Source organism: Leucoraja erinacea, chromosome 28 (assembly GCF_028641065.1).
Source record: "Leucoraja erinacea ecotype New England chromosome 28, Leri_hhj_1, whole genome shotgun sequence".
In the NCBI taxonomy this organism is placed as follows: domain Eukaryota; kingdom Metazoa; phylum Chordata; class Chondrichthyes; order Rajiformes; family Rajidae; genus Leucoraja; species Leucoraja erinaceus.
The window spans coordinates 15,195,196-15,211,910 of NC_073404.1; the positions used below are offsets into that span (position 1 = coordinate 15,195,196).

Sequence of the window (16,715 nt, forward strand, 5' to 3'; positions counted from 1 at the left end):
GAACAAAATTTTTTTCCCCCCTTAGTCCCACCTGCCTGCACTCATACCATAACCCTCCATTCCCTTCTCATCCATATGCCTATCCAATTTATTTTTAAATGATACCAATGAACCTGCCTCCACCACTTCCACTGAGAGCTCATTCCACACCGCCACCACTCTCTGCGTAAAGAAGTTCCCCCTCATATTACCCCTAAACTTCTGTCCCTTAATTCTGAAGTCATGTCCTCTTGTTTGAATCTTCCCTATTCTCAAAGGGAAAAGCTTGTCCACATCAACTCTGTCTATCCCTCTCATCATTTTAAAGACCTCTATGTTGCATAAGTCGGAACCAGAAGTGCTACCGAGAACGCGTGGATTTACTATTCCTACTGTGTAGTACCAGTGGGAGACTACGTGGATGCTCCGACATGGAGACCATGTGGGAGCATCCACGAGAACCATATGCATCCACAAGCTGAGTGGCTTGCGGTAACGGCCCCATGCGGCGGTACAAGTGCACTGTTACTGAGACCACCGAGATGCAGGACTCAGAAATAAAGCAGTGGGCTTAAAGAATTCTTTGTGTAATTGCGAGTTTATGTAAATCACCTATTATGTAAATCGGGGAGTGCCTGAATATAAGATAATTACGTGCATGGATAGGGTAAACTGAGGAATCATATCCCCTTATCCATAAAACTGGAGGACATACATTTTGGCAAAGGGGTAAAAGATTTGGAGGGTATCTGAGGGGACCTTTTGCACCCAGAGAGTGGTGAGTACCTGGAATTCTCTGCCGGAGAGATTGACGGAAGGACGGTCGATGATCGATGGTCGGCATGGTGGACCGACGGGCCTGTTTCCAAGCTGTATCTCGAAAATATAAAGATAGTGGGTGCTCAAGAATACTTGCAGTTTGAAAAGACATATTTTGAATCAATTCTTCAGTATTTCCAAAGGTTCAAACTGACTGTGATGGAAAAGTCAGGAGAGATATAGGTCATCAAGCTGATGTGCTGCAAGTTCCCATTTATTACTGAAATCCAAGTTACTCCTTACTGAGTCTGGAGATGATAAAGACATGGATGAGACTTCAACGTTTGGGCTGAGTTGAGATGAAAATCAAGAGATCTTTGGGAACAGTTTTTGAGCTTCTTAGAATTTTAAAAAGCAGAGTAATCGCAAAATGTACTGTGGGGTGGTGTCCAGAGGGAAATAAGGGTGATACGTCATTGTAGAAGATAAGCAGATGACTTTCACTGACCTTTGATATATGAATATCCACCTTTGCACTGCTGAGTCACATTATTTGTGCTGTCCTCTTGCAGGTATACTGAAGGAGGTTCAGGTTTACTTCGACATAGATGACGGATTAGCTGGTTTATTGCAAACAGGTAAGTGAGACACTGTCTGATCCCACTGGTACTTCACCCTATCCTGAGTTGACTGTAAGATGAAACATAACCGATGATTGCATAATGTTCAGTTCCTCAGAAAACGGCAGGTGGCAGGACCTGGGCAGCGCTTAGACATGGGCAGATAAGTGGTGCAAGCTTTGTGCCACAGGTGCGATGCAATGGTCCTCTCCAGCAAGATAGAGGCTAATGCCCTGGTCCCACTTAGGAAACCTGAAATTAAACCTCTGGAGACTTTGCACCCCACCCAAGGTTTCCGTGCGGTTCCCGGAGGTTCCCGGAGGTTTTTGTCAGTCTCCCTACCTGCTTCCACTACCTGCAACCTCCGGCAACCACCTGCAACCTCCGGGAACCGCACGGAAACCTTGGGTGGGGCGCAAAGTCTCCAGAGGTTTCCGTTCAGGTTTCCTAAGTGGGACAGGGGCATAACTATCTACCTTTGACGTTCAATGGAATTATGATCATTAAGTTCTTCCCTATCAACATGATGAGGGTCACGAAAGACCAGACACTTGACTGGGCCAGTAGCATAAATACTCTGGTTACAACAGCAAGTTAGTGGCTGGATATCCTGTGGCAAAGGACCGACATTGACGTCTCAAAGCCATTCCATTGTCTGTAAATCCAGAACATGATGGAATACTCTCCATATGCCTGCAGCTCCAACAGCATGAAGCTCAAAACCATCCAGAACAGAACATTCCACTTTGGGACTTGTCCATGGGTATAAATCACCGAACCTGCTAACCAACTGCATTGTGGGAGTACCTGCACCACAACTTCAATATGGCTGCCTTTAACCATGGATAATAAATGTTAGGCGTTCTAGCAACCCCTAGATCCTGAAAAAATAATTAATATCAATGTCCTTCTGGCTCTTCTCTCTTGTATCTAAGCTTGTCAATTCTCTTTGTAATGGTTTCCCCAATGCCTCCATGCAAGGCCTCTTCTCCTCGGGGTACATTCAATGATTCAGTGACACTTTATTATCCTTTCCAATCCTCTCAGCTTAACCTTTTTTTCCAGCATCCTCCTTCCCTGCCTTATTGCAGCAGCTTCTCAATGTCCTCTCTTCAGGAAGTGAGGCCGCTGGATTGTTCCACTGGGGGCAGCTGTTTGTTGTGATAAAAGGGGCCTTACTCTAATGAAAGGAGTGAAAGAAAGATCTCCATTTGTATTGCACAACCGTGGATGTCTGTAAACATCCAGTCGAGCCGCTGATGAAATAAAAGTAAAACATTTATGGTTGCAAAGCTGAAACTTAAAGGGTTTGACGGAAGGGCACCACCAGGAGTTGAGCCCGTGGCTTAATTTGACAACACGGGAAATCTCACCCCGCCCAGACACGGAATGGATTGATGGATTGATAGCTCTGAAATATTTCATAGATTTGATTGAAAGAAAACTTGTCGGCTTTTCTACCATTTAATATTTCTTTGAAATGAAGACACCTCCGACAGCGAAGGCCTTCCGGAGATTGGATTCTGATGTCATGTGTCTGCAACGGGATTTGAACCTGCACCTACTTGGAGTTGGGAGTGTTAGAACTGAGCTATTAGATCTGCAGAGTTCCTGTGCAAAGATCAGCGGGGCTGGAGTTGTTCGTTCTGCTCATCTGAAATTACTCTACCGCTGCCCAGGTGCATTGAGCTGGGTTTGGGGGGAAAGAGCTCGCGGCTGGTGTTTTGCTGGGTAATTGTCAGCAAGCTTGGCCTTCTAATGGACCTGTGCAAATGTGGGAAGCCCCATTGTGTTCATGGGCATTTGTCAGGGAGACAGAGAGTTGCACTCTGAAGCAAGACTCCCTGGGCCACCTGGTGATGCAAAGTTGCACTAACACAGGGGAATCTTCGCGAAGAATCACGTCAGATTAGATTTCAATGAAGGGGACAGTCAGCAAGGATTGAGGTTTTAATATTTTCAGATTTTATTAATTGTTTGAGTAAATGTCTAAGAATTTATATTTGTATTACTATTGCTAAAATCAAAATGTATCTTATTCATAGTTTTGGGAGGTCAGAAACGTTCACAACAGCTTTGGTCACCCAGAAGGTGTGGCTTGGCAGTCATTTGAAGATATTTTTTCATCTGTTGTCATGGGCTGGGTTACTTCTGTGCGTCCCCTCCCCTCCCCTCGCTGTGGTGAGCCATGGAAGTTCCCTGTCGTCATGTAGGACTTTCCTGCAGGAGTTTCCAGCAAACGGTTCTCTATCCTCGGAGCATGTAGGCAGCTCACTACTGAATTGAAACCTGGCCCGATTCTATCACTGACTTGCCTGTTTTGTTCAGTCCTTACCTGCAGCTACACGGTGTCGGCCCCACTCTTTGGTTACCTGGGTGATCGATACAACAGGAAGATCCTCATGGGCATCGGAATAATCATATGGAGCAGTGCGGTACTGGCAGGATCCTTCGTTAATAAGTCTGTAGGTTGATTTATTTTTATTTCATAATTTGTTTTTGTCAAAGTTGGGGCTGAAGAATGATCTGCTTGTTGCCCAGCTCTTCTGTATTGTTACATGCTTGTGCTCCTTTGCTGCGGGTAGGTTGGCATCAACTACTGGGCAGACTGTTTATTATACCAGTGATGGTGCCCAGCATATTCAACCTCTCCTGATTTAAGCCTTCCAGTCTCAGTAACATCTTCCCAAATCTTTTCTGCACCCTTTCCAGATCAGTGAAATCCTTCCTATAGTTGGGTGACCAGAACTGAGAACAATACTTCTAATAGTAGGGGTTGGACAGGCTAGATGCAGGAAGATTGTTCCCGATGTTGGGGAAGTCCAGAACAAGGGGTCACAGTTTAAGGATAAGGGGGAAATCTTTTAGGACCGAGATGAGAAAAACATTTTTCACACAGAGAGTGGTGAATCTTTGGAATTCTCTGCCACAATGTAGTTGAGGCCAGTTCATTGGCTATATTTAAGAGGGAGTTAGATGTGGCCCTTGTGGCTAAAGGGATCAGGGGGTATGGAGAGAAGGCAGGTACGGGATACTGAGTTGGATGATCAGCCATGATCATATTGAATGGCGGTGCAGGCTCGAAGGGCTGAGTGGCCTACTCCTGCACCTATTTTCTATATTTCTACGTTTCTAATACACTCATCAATGTAGTGTGCAGTTGAAGCAAGACTAGGTGGCACAGTGGCACAACTGGTAGAGCTGCTGCCTCACAGCAACGGAGACCCGGGATCTATCCTGACCTTGAGTGCTGTCTGTGTGGAGTTTGCATGTTATCCCTGAGGCTCATGGGTTTCCTCTAGGTGTCCCGGCTTCCCCCTACATCCAAAAGATGTGTGGATTTGTAGGTTAATTGGTCTCCGTAAATTGCCCCTAATCTGTAGGGAGTGGATGAGAAAGTGGGATAACATAGACCTAGTTTGAATGGGTGATCGATGGTCGGCATGGACTCGGTGGGCCGAAGGACCCGTTTCCATGCTATGTCTCTAAAACCAATATTAAACTAAGACTGCTTTGTGGCCTCACCACTCTATCTACCTGTCAGTGAACTGTGTATCTGCATCCCTTGGTCTCTCTATTCCACAACATGCTACAGTTTATTGTGTAAGTCATGACCTGGTATAACTTTCCAAACAGCAACACTGCTGTTAAATTCAATCTTGGCCCAATTCCTCAGTTCATCTAAATCCTATTGTAGTCTTACATACATTTCTTCACTGTCCATTACACTGCCGACTTTGATGTTATCTGCAAATTAATTAACCATGCCAACTGTATTCTCATCCAAGTCATTAATATAGATGACAAGCAATAGATGAATCTTTTGTTTGGGGAGACTCAAGGGCAGTTCTGAAAGTTGGCCATTTAATGCCAATTCTGTTTTGACTACAGTCTCCCCTTGGCATGTCACAAAGCATTCGAGCACAGACAGATCAGCACCTGACTGCATTATCTTCTGGGTAAAGAGGAGTTATCTTGCTGTTGTGTGGCTGTTTTCTGTTGCAACCTTTCACTTCATGCTAGTTCTAACATCATCCCACTAGCCATTTGGCACAGGTATAAGCATCATTGTTGCTGATAAACTGTGCTGCCTCCAACATGTTCATTGACTGAAGCTACATAACTGATGGATCTGCATTCCTAATTTTCTTCTCTGCAGCTTTGTATTTCTTCCGTTTTCTTTTTTTTAAAGATCAGTATGTCTGCTTGGCATCTGATAAGAAAATTGTATTCCCTTTATCCTGCTATCACCAACAGTGCAAGTCCTAGGATTTATACAGCAGCTTGGGCAATCTGCATTTTATAGCACCATTAAGGTAGAAAGCCGGCTCAAGGCACAGCTTTGAAGTAAACTGGGACAGGAAGATATGATGAAAACAGGAGTTTGGAGGGAGGAGGGGAAAGCTAACATGAAGTTTGTTTGTAGTTCTATTTCAAGAGGTTCTTAAACTTGGAGGGGTGTTTCCAGAATAGGCCTGATTGCTGAGTTTGAGGACAAATCAGTGGGTGCATAGTATTCACTACGTTCCAAATATGGCCCAGCACTGCACATAGGATTTACCAAGATATGTCCCATAAGAGACCTCTTATTTTTGCATGTGGCCAATTCAGGAAGAGTTCAGGGAAAACTCAACATCAAACTCAAAACTCAACTCATCTCCAACATATGAAAGCACATCTTTTCAAAGTATTTGCTGAATGCAATCAGCCCAATCTTTCCCAGGTCTACTGCTATCTGCTATTCTCTGTCAAGTCTTTGATAATCCCAGTTTAACATTGACTTCATTCAATTAACCATTTGACTGAATGAACATTTAATGATTGTTATTCTCCTGTAAAGTTTAATGGGTGGAAATTCTAAAGGCAGCAGTTAAATATGTGCATGTGCTTCTCTTGGACCTGGGGTTTTGTCAAATATACCAAATGCACCTGGAATTAAAGTATCTTTCTCCCCATTCATTCTGGCAATCTTTTGTTGACCATTTGAAGTGTTCCCTACTCTATTAGATGGGGAATTCCCAGATTTAGATAAAATGATGATGAAGGTACAACTTGGAAATGATCACATTCTCCCCCTACCCCAACCTTTCCAAATGGTGGCTGTCATGGATTTGGAAAGTACTTTGAAGAAATGTCTTTCTCTATTTTGATTCATCAAGATACCTTAGACACCTTGAAAACAAAACATTCCTTTAAGGAGATGAGGAGGAATTTCTTTAGTCAGAGTGTGGTGAATCGGTGGAATTCAGGAGGCTGTGGAGGACTAGTCAATTGGTATTTTAAAGGCAGAGATAGATAGATTCTTGATTAGATCAGGTGTTAGGGCTTATGGGGAGAAGGCAGGAGAATGGGGTTTGGAGGGAAAGATAGATCAGCCATGATTGAATGGCGCAGTAAACGATGGGCCAAATGGCCTAATTCTGTTCCTATCACTTATGAATGTATGAACATTCCTACTCTCATGTCTCAGAGCCTGAGTTTCTAAATCAGAAACTGGCAAAGTTTACTAGATCTATGCCAGTTTGTACATAATTTGTAATTATTTGAAAGTAGTAATGCATTGAAAGCGTTTGACTGAGAAATGTCTTTGACTCTCTGCTCCTGACCCACTATTTTTTAATTGCTTTTCTCCTCAGGGCTTTTGGTTGTTAATTTTGTGCTTGTCGGTTGTCGGGATAGGGCAAGCCATTTACTCTACAATCGCACCCACTATTATCGCAGACCTTTTCACAGATGCCAAAAGGACGTGGGCTCTCTCTTTCTTCTACATTGCAATTCCAGTGGGAAGGTACGTGTGTTCCTACTATGCTCTCTAACATTGACATTATGAAGTGGGTCAGGATTAAGGATATGGATTTCCCCCTCCCATTCTCCATCCTAAGTGCAGTTCCTGCTGTTTGGGATCCCACCACCAGCACCATCGAGTGATTCTCTGCGTTCTACTACACCTCTATTTTCCTGGCCCCAAGAATGAAAGATGAGTGTGTAGAATTTTCCCAATGGACGGTTCTCCCTTCAAAGTGGTAATGTGATGCTGGTCAAGGCCTGCAGTCATTTGAACTTCAACCTGGACCCTACAGTCCAGGGGAACTTTATTTTTCTCTGAGTCTCGTGAACCTATGATGCATGAGAGCTGTGGCACCCATATCAGCAAACGGATCCAAGATTCAGATAGATTTTCAGAGATAGTCTTCAGAGATGCTGAATTTTTATAAGGAACTGTCAGGAAAGTGCAATTAACGGGCCTGTCCCACTTACGCGCCTTTTGCGGCGACTGCCGGCACCCATCATAGGTCGTTGCAGGTCGCTGAAAATTTTCAACATGTTGAAAATCCAGCGGCGACCAGAAAGATGCTGCGACTCTGGGCGACTGAGGAGACGACTCACGACCATACAGGCGACACCCCGGCAACATGTGCCCTGCATGGTGAAGCCTGCATGGTGAAGCCTGCATGGTGAAGCCTGCATGGTGAAGCCTGCATGGCCGTGAGTAGTCGTGCAAAGAGTCGTACCTTGTTCTGGTCGCCGCTGGATTATCAACATGTTGAATAATTTCGGCAACTTGCAAGGAGCTATGACGGGTGCCGGCAAGTCGCCGAAAAAGTTGCGTAAGTGGGACAGGCCCATAAGGCTAAGCCATGGGGTTATTAAATCAATAATAGTTGAATATACAATAATTGAATCAACAAAACTAATAGTCAATAATTAGTCAATGGAAGATAGACCCAAAAAGCTGGAGTAACTCAGCGGGTCAGATGGCATTTTGGAGAAAAGGTGACGTTTCATGTCGAGACCAGACAGAGAATCAGGGGACTTTAGTCAAAGGATATTTTTAAGGCCGAGATTGACAGATTCTTGATTAGTAAGGGATTATGCGGAGAAGGTAGGAGAATGGGGTTGAGATGGAAAGATAGATGAGCCATGATTGCGTGGCAGAGTAGACTTGATGGGCCAAATGGCCTAATTCTGCTCCTAGAACATGAACTTATGAATGGGAACGTATCACCTACATCTCTCTCCTATGGTCTGCATCCCAATCACCACTGCCGATGCAAGACCAATTTAGCTCCCGTCCACCCCAACCCTATCTGGCGACATGTAATAATCCCAATCAATCCCAATCCCTATTCTCACTCCAGCCTCCCACCATCCCCATTCAGTCACCCATCACCTCATTGCCTTTTTACATCCAATATCACTTCACCCAGGTAGAGCTGGAGAAACTCAGTGGGACATGCAGCATCTCTGGAGAGAAGGAATGGGTGATGTTTTGGGTCGAGACCTTTCTTCAGACTTCACCCAACTTCACCTTCTTCACCACTTCACCTCCTTCACCACTTCACCCAGCTTCCCAATCCTTTCCACTTGCCTCCATCCCCAGTCAACCTACCCCTTCCATTAATCAACACTCATTCAATCACACCGCCACCACTTACATCCCATTCCTGCCCTTATCCCACTCCCCCCTCATCCAGTCACTAACTCCAGTACCACTCATAACCCCACACTGCCCCTATTACCCACAAACTCAACTTCATGCTCCCTTCATGCCACCTGCAATCCATAATTTGCCTCGCCAACACCACCCACATCCCATGACATCTGATCCATCAAACATTCTTGCCATAGAGGGAGTACAGAGAAGGTTCACCAGACTGATTCCTGGGATGTCAGGACTTTCATATGAAGAAAGACTGGATAGACTCGGCTTGTACTCGCTAGAATTTAGAAGACTCAGGGAGGATCTTATAGAAACTTACAAAATTCTTAAGGGGTTGGACAAGCTAAATGCAGGAAGAATGTTCCCGATGTTGGGGAAGTCGAGAACAAAGGGTCACAGTCTAAGGACAAGGGGGAAATCTTTTAGGACCGAGATGAGAAAAACATTTTTCACACAGAGAGTGGTGAATCTCTGGAATTCTCTGCCACAGAAGGTAGTTCATTGGCTATATTTAAGAGGGAGTTAGATGTGACCCTTGTGACTAAAGGGATCAGGGGGTATGGAGAGAAGGCAGGTACAGGATATTGAGTTGGATGATCAGCCATGATCAGATTGAATGGCGGTGCAGGCTCGAAAGGCCGAATGGCCTACTCCTGCACCTAATTACTATGTTTCTATGTTTCTATCAGTCTGAAGAGGGGTCCATATCCGAAAATTCACCTGTCCATGTTTTCCCGGGATGCTGCCTTCCCCGCTGAGTTACTCCAGCATTTTGCATCTTTGCCAGAAGTGTCATTGGAATGGAGATGTTTAATGTGGCCAAATAGCGAGTTGAATGATCAAGGTGTATCTGACACAGAGCTGTCTGTTAAAGAACAAAGCAGGACACGAAGTTTGCTCAAATACGCGATTCTTTATTGTTGCTACTAGTCTACTAACTCCACACACCCCGCGCGCGCGTGATTAACACTTTAAATACTCCCCAGGGGCACCCGTGACCACTACTTGACCCCTGCCTCTCATCACTGAGACACGTGACCCCTCAGAGCTGAAGGTTATGTACAGTGCGTGGCCCACCACATTGCCCCCTCCCCCCAGAACCGGACGGGCAGCCAAACGAGGCGGCCGGACCTCGTACGTAACGTTTTCCCCTGTAAGGCCGAATTAGGTGGGACCCAAGATGGCGGACGCCCCCCAGAGCTGAAGGTTATGTACAGTGTTATGTACAGCCCCCACCACTAGGTGGCTGCCACAAAGGTTCTGAAACACAGATTGTTGATTACTTTATTGGACGGTCAGGTGAGATAAATGTGCCGTATTTGTTCCATTGCAGTGGCCTTGGTTACATCCTTGGGTCTGCTATGTCCCGGCTGACCTGCGACTGGCACTGGGCATTGAGGGTAAGACTAATTGCTATGCACTTGCACTCTCACTGTTTGATATCAGTCGTTCTAGGAAATTCTGCATCACATCGTCTCCCAGTGGAACGTTACAATATTACAATATTATTCTGTATGCGGGAAATTCCCACGTTGGATCCACACCCTTTTGCACAGATGCTCGTTCATGCGGAAGGAGAAGTTGTTTTGCTCTGACAGTGTGTAAAATTGTCCTTTGTGTTGCTAGCTGGTAATATAAGCCACTCTGGATCGTTAGTGAAATCGAAGTTGAATGAAAGGTTAATTGTCTTCTGTAAAATTGTAAATTGTCCTTAGTGTGTAAGATAGTGCTGGTGGCATGATCGCTCGTCAGCGCGGACACGGTGGGCTGAAGGGCCTGTATCTAAACTAAAAAAACCCAGACATGTACTCTTGAGCTAGGACCATCCAGGGCCATAACAATGAACACTCGTGCCAGATTCATTACAATCTTATAGAAAGCCATCGTACAGGTAAAGAGAAGAAGCCTTTCACATCTTCTATTCAGCAATTGCACATAGATGTTAAAAATATTCGCACTCAATTAATAGAATCATCTAGTCAGTTGGACGATGCAACAAACACATCAGAGCCATGTCATGTTCTATTTTGGACTGAAAATCTGGTGCAGCTTCTTGTAATGCTTTAGTGGATATTGTTCCAGAGATGACTTTATACACAAGGCACTGCCATAGAACCATTATATAAATACATGTAAACTATTGGCTAAGTTTCCAGTTTAAACTGAAATGAGTAGCGTGCTCCATTTGCTTGCTCCCACAGGTGACCCCATGTCTTTGTTTTGTTGCCTTGTTCCTCCTGATCTTCCTGGTGCCCGATCTTCCACGAGGAGCGGCAGAAAACCACACGGACTCCCTGCTCTCCAGAACCTCCTGGCTGCAGGATCTGAAATACCTGGTGACAAAGTAGGTTTATCGCCACATCGCTCCTTATAGTGGCTACTGTGGGTGATTACACAGAATGGAACTCTGCAATATTCTCTGCTTCGTGCGAAGAAAGTAGCCTTTAGTTCTTGGGATTATCTGAAATGTGTACTTTTACCTCGCCCATGGGAACCATTCTCTCTATATCTGGTAAATACAACATCTTTTGCATTATTACTTTACCTCTAGGCTCCAGGACAAAGAACAATTACATAGAAACATAGAAACATAGACATTGCCCAAGCCTTTGCTTGTTTGTGTAACCACTTCTTCCTGTCAACATCTCTTTTCTGGTTGTTTTTAACCACATTCCACTAATTCAGAGCTTCACACGCCAAATGCAGCCTGACTATGGTCATGCAGATGTTGAGAATTACTTCTCTGCACTGGCATTCCACAACTCCAGATATAATGCTGAACAATTCGAATTTTTAAATAAAAACAAAAAATGTCATAAAAACCCAGCATGGACACCAGAATGACACTTATTCCCTGTTTATTGCCCCTTATCTAGCCATTCTAAGCTATGGGGTCAATGTTTTCTTAAACCAATGTAAATCTTCTCACTTATAATGGACATCTTGTCCTCTTCTCTTGCTTCCAAAATGTATTTCTTTACATTTTTCTCGGTAGTGCTGTGTTGCAACCAGCCCGCCCTTCCTGCAGCTTACGCAGGCAGCAACCGGCGGCACAGTGGCGCAACGGTAAAGCTGCTGCCTTACAACACCAGAGACCCGGGTTCGATCCTGACTACGGGTGCTTGTGTGTACGGAGTTTGGACAGAGTTTGGACGGAGTTTGGACGTTCTCCCCGTGACCTGTGTAGGTTTTCTCTGGGAGCATTGGTTTCCTCCCCAAAGATGTACAGGTTTGTAGGTTAATTGGCTTGGTAAAATTGTAAATTGCCCCTAGTGTGTGTAGGATAGTGCTAATATGCAGAAATTGCTGGTCAGTGCAGACCCGGTGGGCCAAAGTGACTGTTTATGTTCTGTCTCGCTAAACTAATCTAAACTAATGTAAATAAACTAAACTAAACTAAACTGTCACAAGGTGCCTCGCGTTTACCTCCTTACATGTGACCAGACCAGCTTAAATTTGTAGGAGGGAACTGCAGATGCTGGTTTCAACTGAGTTTAGTCACAAAAGGCTGGAGTAACTCAGCAGGTCAACTCGTTATCATCTAGCCCACAGCCAACAATGGACCATTGTGGGCTCCACCTTTCCTTCATCACCATGACTTTTTTTCATATCTTTCATTCATTTGTTCTCTATCTCTCTATATCACCATCTATATTTCTCGTTTCCCTTTCCCCTGACTCAGTCTGAAGAAGGATCTCGACTTGAAACATCATCTATTCTTTTTTCTCCAGAGACACTGCCTGACCTGCTGAGTCACTCCTGCATTTTGTGTCTATCTTCAGCTAAAATCTGCTTTGCTTTATAAAGCAATGCTTCCATTTTTTTAAACTAAGCCTCACAACATTTACAGTGGTACAACCTCAACCTACTTTAATGGCTTTTTAAGTTGTTATGAACCTTTTGTAATATAACACGGCAATCAGGAAGAAAGACACCGTTTCTCCATGATTGCTGAAAATTTCAGTCATGCCTTTTCAGAATTTTGAGCCAAAATCTAACTGCCGGTGGAACTCAGTGGGCCAGGCAGCAACTGTACAAGAAAATGGACAGATTACGTTTCAGATCAGGACCCTTCTTCAGACTTTCATACCTTCAGCAGTCAGTTTGCTGTTTTTAAATCAAAATTCCAGCATCTGCAGTCTCTTGTCTTCCAGTCTTTTCCCATTCTTTGTCCCTTTTCACAACCAAATCTCTACCCAAGTGATCATTTTCTCGAATTATCAGGAGCAATAACTTTTGCCGCCTTTCTTTTTGTTTGATAATTTATCAATTGCTTTTTTAAAAAAATATTAGAAGCAATGTACATACATCTTAATCATGGTTTGCAACATAATACATTTCGTGTACAACTTCTTTTTTTTAAAAACTTTAACCAGTAATAGAAAAAGAGAAAAGAGAAAGAAGAGAAGAATGAGGATAGTAGTGATGTGTAGTCCGCAGTAGTCGGCGTTAAATGAATAATGATGGTTAAGCAGACTTCGTGCTTGAAAGTGTGAAAAAAAAGGCCCCAAAGAGAAGAGGGCCTTAAGAAAAGAAAGGAAATAAATCAATTGCTTTTTGAAACTTCAAGTAAACCACGTCCATTATTTTGTCTCGTAGATCAGTCGGGGATAATTAGAGGCAATGTTGAACAGACTTCAGTTATAAGACTGTACACACTCTTTATTATGTTCATATATTATAGGAGCAGAATTAGGCCATTCAGTCCATCAAGTCTACTCTGCCAGTCGATCAGGGCTAATCTATCGTTTCCTCTCAACCCCATTCTCCTGCTTTCTCCTCGTAACCTTTCACACCCTTACTAATCACGAATCTCCACTTTAAAAATACTCAATGACTTGGCCTCCACAGGCATCTGTGAAAATGAATTCCACAGGTTCATTACCCAGTCTAATTACCCAGTTCATTACCCATTCCAAAGGTCCAGCAGCTCAGAACTTGGATGTAAAAGCACCCTCAGAGCTAAACACAGTGCTGGAGGAACACAGTGGGTCAGGCAGCATCTGTGGAGGACATGGACAGGTGATGCTTTTGAGTCGGGATCCTTGTTCCCTGAATAGGTTGAGGTGTAATTGGTCTGGTGCCCAAAGAAGCCCAGCTTTTCCCAATGGAAAAGAGGAGGAAAGAGCTGAGATTCAGGAAGTCACCCAGGGTGATGCACCTGCCAGGCCATGCCCCTGCTCCACTGACAACTTACCCCGGCAAAGACCCTCGAAAGCTGCTCAAATATCTACAATAGCAATGTGGTAAAACTATCCAAATAGATGCAAATAATTAATAAATTAAACGGAAGATATATACAAAACTCAGCGGGTCAGACAGCCTCTCTGGAGAAAAGAAATAGGTGAAATTTCAGGTTGAGACCCTTCTTCAGACCTTTTCAGCCCCTGGATTAATTAAACTGTTCTGGTCCCTGCCTTTAGCAGCTCAGTGCAGAGAGGTCAGGGACAGAGTGGAACGGCTGATGAGCCTATGTCTGACCTGCAGCTCGTTTCCCACTTCCGCCTTTCGACTCGAACGTGCACTTGGTCCGGACGTAAGGAGCCAAGAGCTGGAGATTCCTTCCTTCCAGAACTGCCAAGCACAATTCCACACTTTTTCGTCTTATGTTCTACAAACTTTGCTGTGACATTTCCTAAAAGAGAATACACTTTAAAAATCCACAATCAGCTAGAATATGTTTTGGGACTGCAGTGGCCATCAAACTCATATCTTCAAACTTGCCTTCTGTCCCAAGGTGAGACTGTGGACATTATTTGACCAGTCGACCTCCTCCACCGTTCAATATGCTCATGAATAATCTTTTCCCCCAAAATCATTTTCCTTCTCCTTCCCTACATCCCTCAAAGTCATAAAGTCTGCCCTGAATGAACAAAACATCTGAGCCTCCGCAGCCCTTTGGGGTGGAGAATTGAACAGCTATTCAATAAAACAGCCGTCACATTTTTATCCACTTCCAACATGTAAAGATGTTGAAAAGAGCAGGATCTTGGTTTCTTGGTTTCTTGGTTTCTTGGTTTCTTGGTCCTCCAAAATATTCCAAATGGAATTTAAACTGGAGGTGGTGGAGGGAGGACATAAGCCAGAAAGGGCTTTTGGGAAGAAAGAACTCAGGTAGAAAGAAAGGATGTGGTTGCTGGGAACACTTTGAATTTGGTTTTCACGAACAAGGTTTGCACGATGGCTCAACAGCGCCATGTCATGGACAGAACGGGAACTGCCAATATACCTACATCTTAATCCATATTAGTTGTCGCTGCAGTAATTTATCACGAGTGTTGGCTGTCATCTGTGGACTCCATCCAAATGACTGATCTTTATTGGAGTGTGGAGGACATTACTGAAGAGCTAGATCCTGGATGGGAACACATCATTGGATAACGAGGAAAGTGCTTGACCCTTGCGTTCACCTTCCTGACCTAATCCAAGACACCGAGGCCAACAGGCATGGCCCGACTGCAGGGTGATCTTTCATCTTTGCTGACCTGAGCTCGTTAGCACAGCTCTGAAGAATCCCTGGAGGGAAGGCGAAAGGTTGTTGATGGAACCTAACAGGGATTCTTTAAAGGAATTATGTTTAAGATGGAACTGCAGATGCTGGAAAATCGAAGGTACACGAAAATGTTGGAGAAATTCAGCGGGTGCAGCAGCAACTATGGAGCGAATGAAATAGGCAATGTTTCGGACCGAAACCCTTCTCCCTGTCAGTCTGAAGCAGGGTTTCGGCTCGAAATGTTGCCTATTTCCTTCGCTCCATAGATGCTGCTGCACCCGTTGAGTTTCTCCAACATTTTTGTGTACCTTCCGTTCTTTAAAGGAGGCAAGGTTTCTGGTTTTACATGCGATGTGCTGTCGGCCCAGGATCTTTCCCAGTCCTTGCCTCATACTGCCTCAGTACCCAGGCACCTTGGGCCTGCAGCACAGTTACCCACTCTGTGCAATCTTCCAGATTCAGGCAGGAAATGGAGCAAATAAACGATAATGAGTTACACAGAAACGTAGAAAAGGCCTGTAACCTCCGCGGCGAGGAAGAGACCGTGTTCCACGTGTATATGGCGTGTGTGAGGTTGCTGCCCCTGTACGATTATCTGAAGGGGGGCTGCTCCTCAAGTTTTGGCTGCGTTTTAGTCTGGTGTTTGGGCACAGGAGAAGGGAGTGGGGAGGGCTGATTGGAATGGTGGGATCTCCCTGTCAGTTTTCTCCTGGGCCTGTCCAAGATGGCCACTCGCGGGTCCAGGCAGCGGGCGGTCGATGTTCACGCCAGTCGGCTGCCTGCCTCTTTTCCGGGCCGATGTCTGTGCTCGCGTGTCCCTGGGGTGGGAACACGAGGTGTCCACGGGGACTCTGGAGGCATTCCGTCAACGCTGGTCCCCGCGGGGGGTGGAGAGCATTGTAAATAAAGATTGCACCATTGTACTATAATGACTGCTTGATGTATTGTGACCATTGAATGATTATGTAATTCTGCTGCACTGTAATATGCAATTGTGGAATAAAGTCCTTGAAACGGAAAAGAGAGAGGAGAGAGGGAGAGAGAGAGAGAGAGAGAGCAGATACATCAAGGACAGCAATGCTGGGAAACAAGGTCTGCATAGGAAACCTGCCAATCTGCTGGGGGTAAAATTGATTTTTACCTGTGTAATACATAGATGGACAATACTTTATGCTCCTATTTCTAGGCTTTGGTGACAATCTATCCCAACCTGCGACTGCAGAGGGCAGAAGTCACCTTGCTATCTTTTCTGCTCAGCGAATTTAATTTCTTCTCCAGTTCTAATCCTTTAGTCACCCTCCTTCCTGAATCCCAACTCCACATTACATGTCCTGTGAGTAACGAGCAGGTCTGGATGGTCACTGCTTCACTCTCAGTGTAAATACACTGAAGTACCTCAGTGTTGACGACTATCTGGAAGAAG

The 16,715-nt window shown here is 44.6% G+C and overlaps 1 protein-coding gene across 1 annotated transcript in view; it reads left to right on the forward strand.

Annotated features, from left to right (window-relative positions):
* The window catches only part of LOC129710681 (protein spinster homolog 1-like), a 64,961-nt gene that overhangs the window by 20,879 nt on the left and 27,367 nt on the right, over nt 1-16,715 (forward strand). Inside the window, exons 2-6 of the mRNA XM_055657846.1 lie at nt 1,311-1,376; nt 3,687-3,823; nt 6,995-7,146; nt 10,133-10,199; nt 11,001-11,143. Of these exons, the coding sequence (XP_055513821.1) occupies nt 1,311-1,376; nt 3,687-3,823; nt 6,995-7,146; nt 10,133-10,199; nt 11,001-11,143 (565 nt within the window). The remainder of the gene's footprint in view (nt 1-1,310; nt 1,377-3,686; nt 3,824-6,994; nt 7,147-10,132; nt 10,200-11,000; nt 11,144-16,715) is intronic.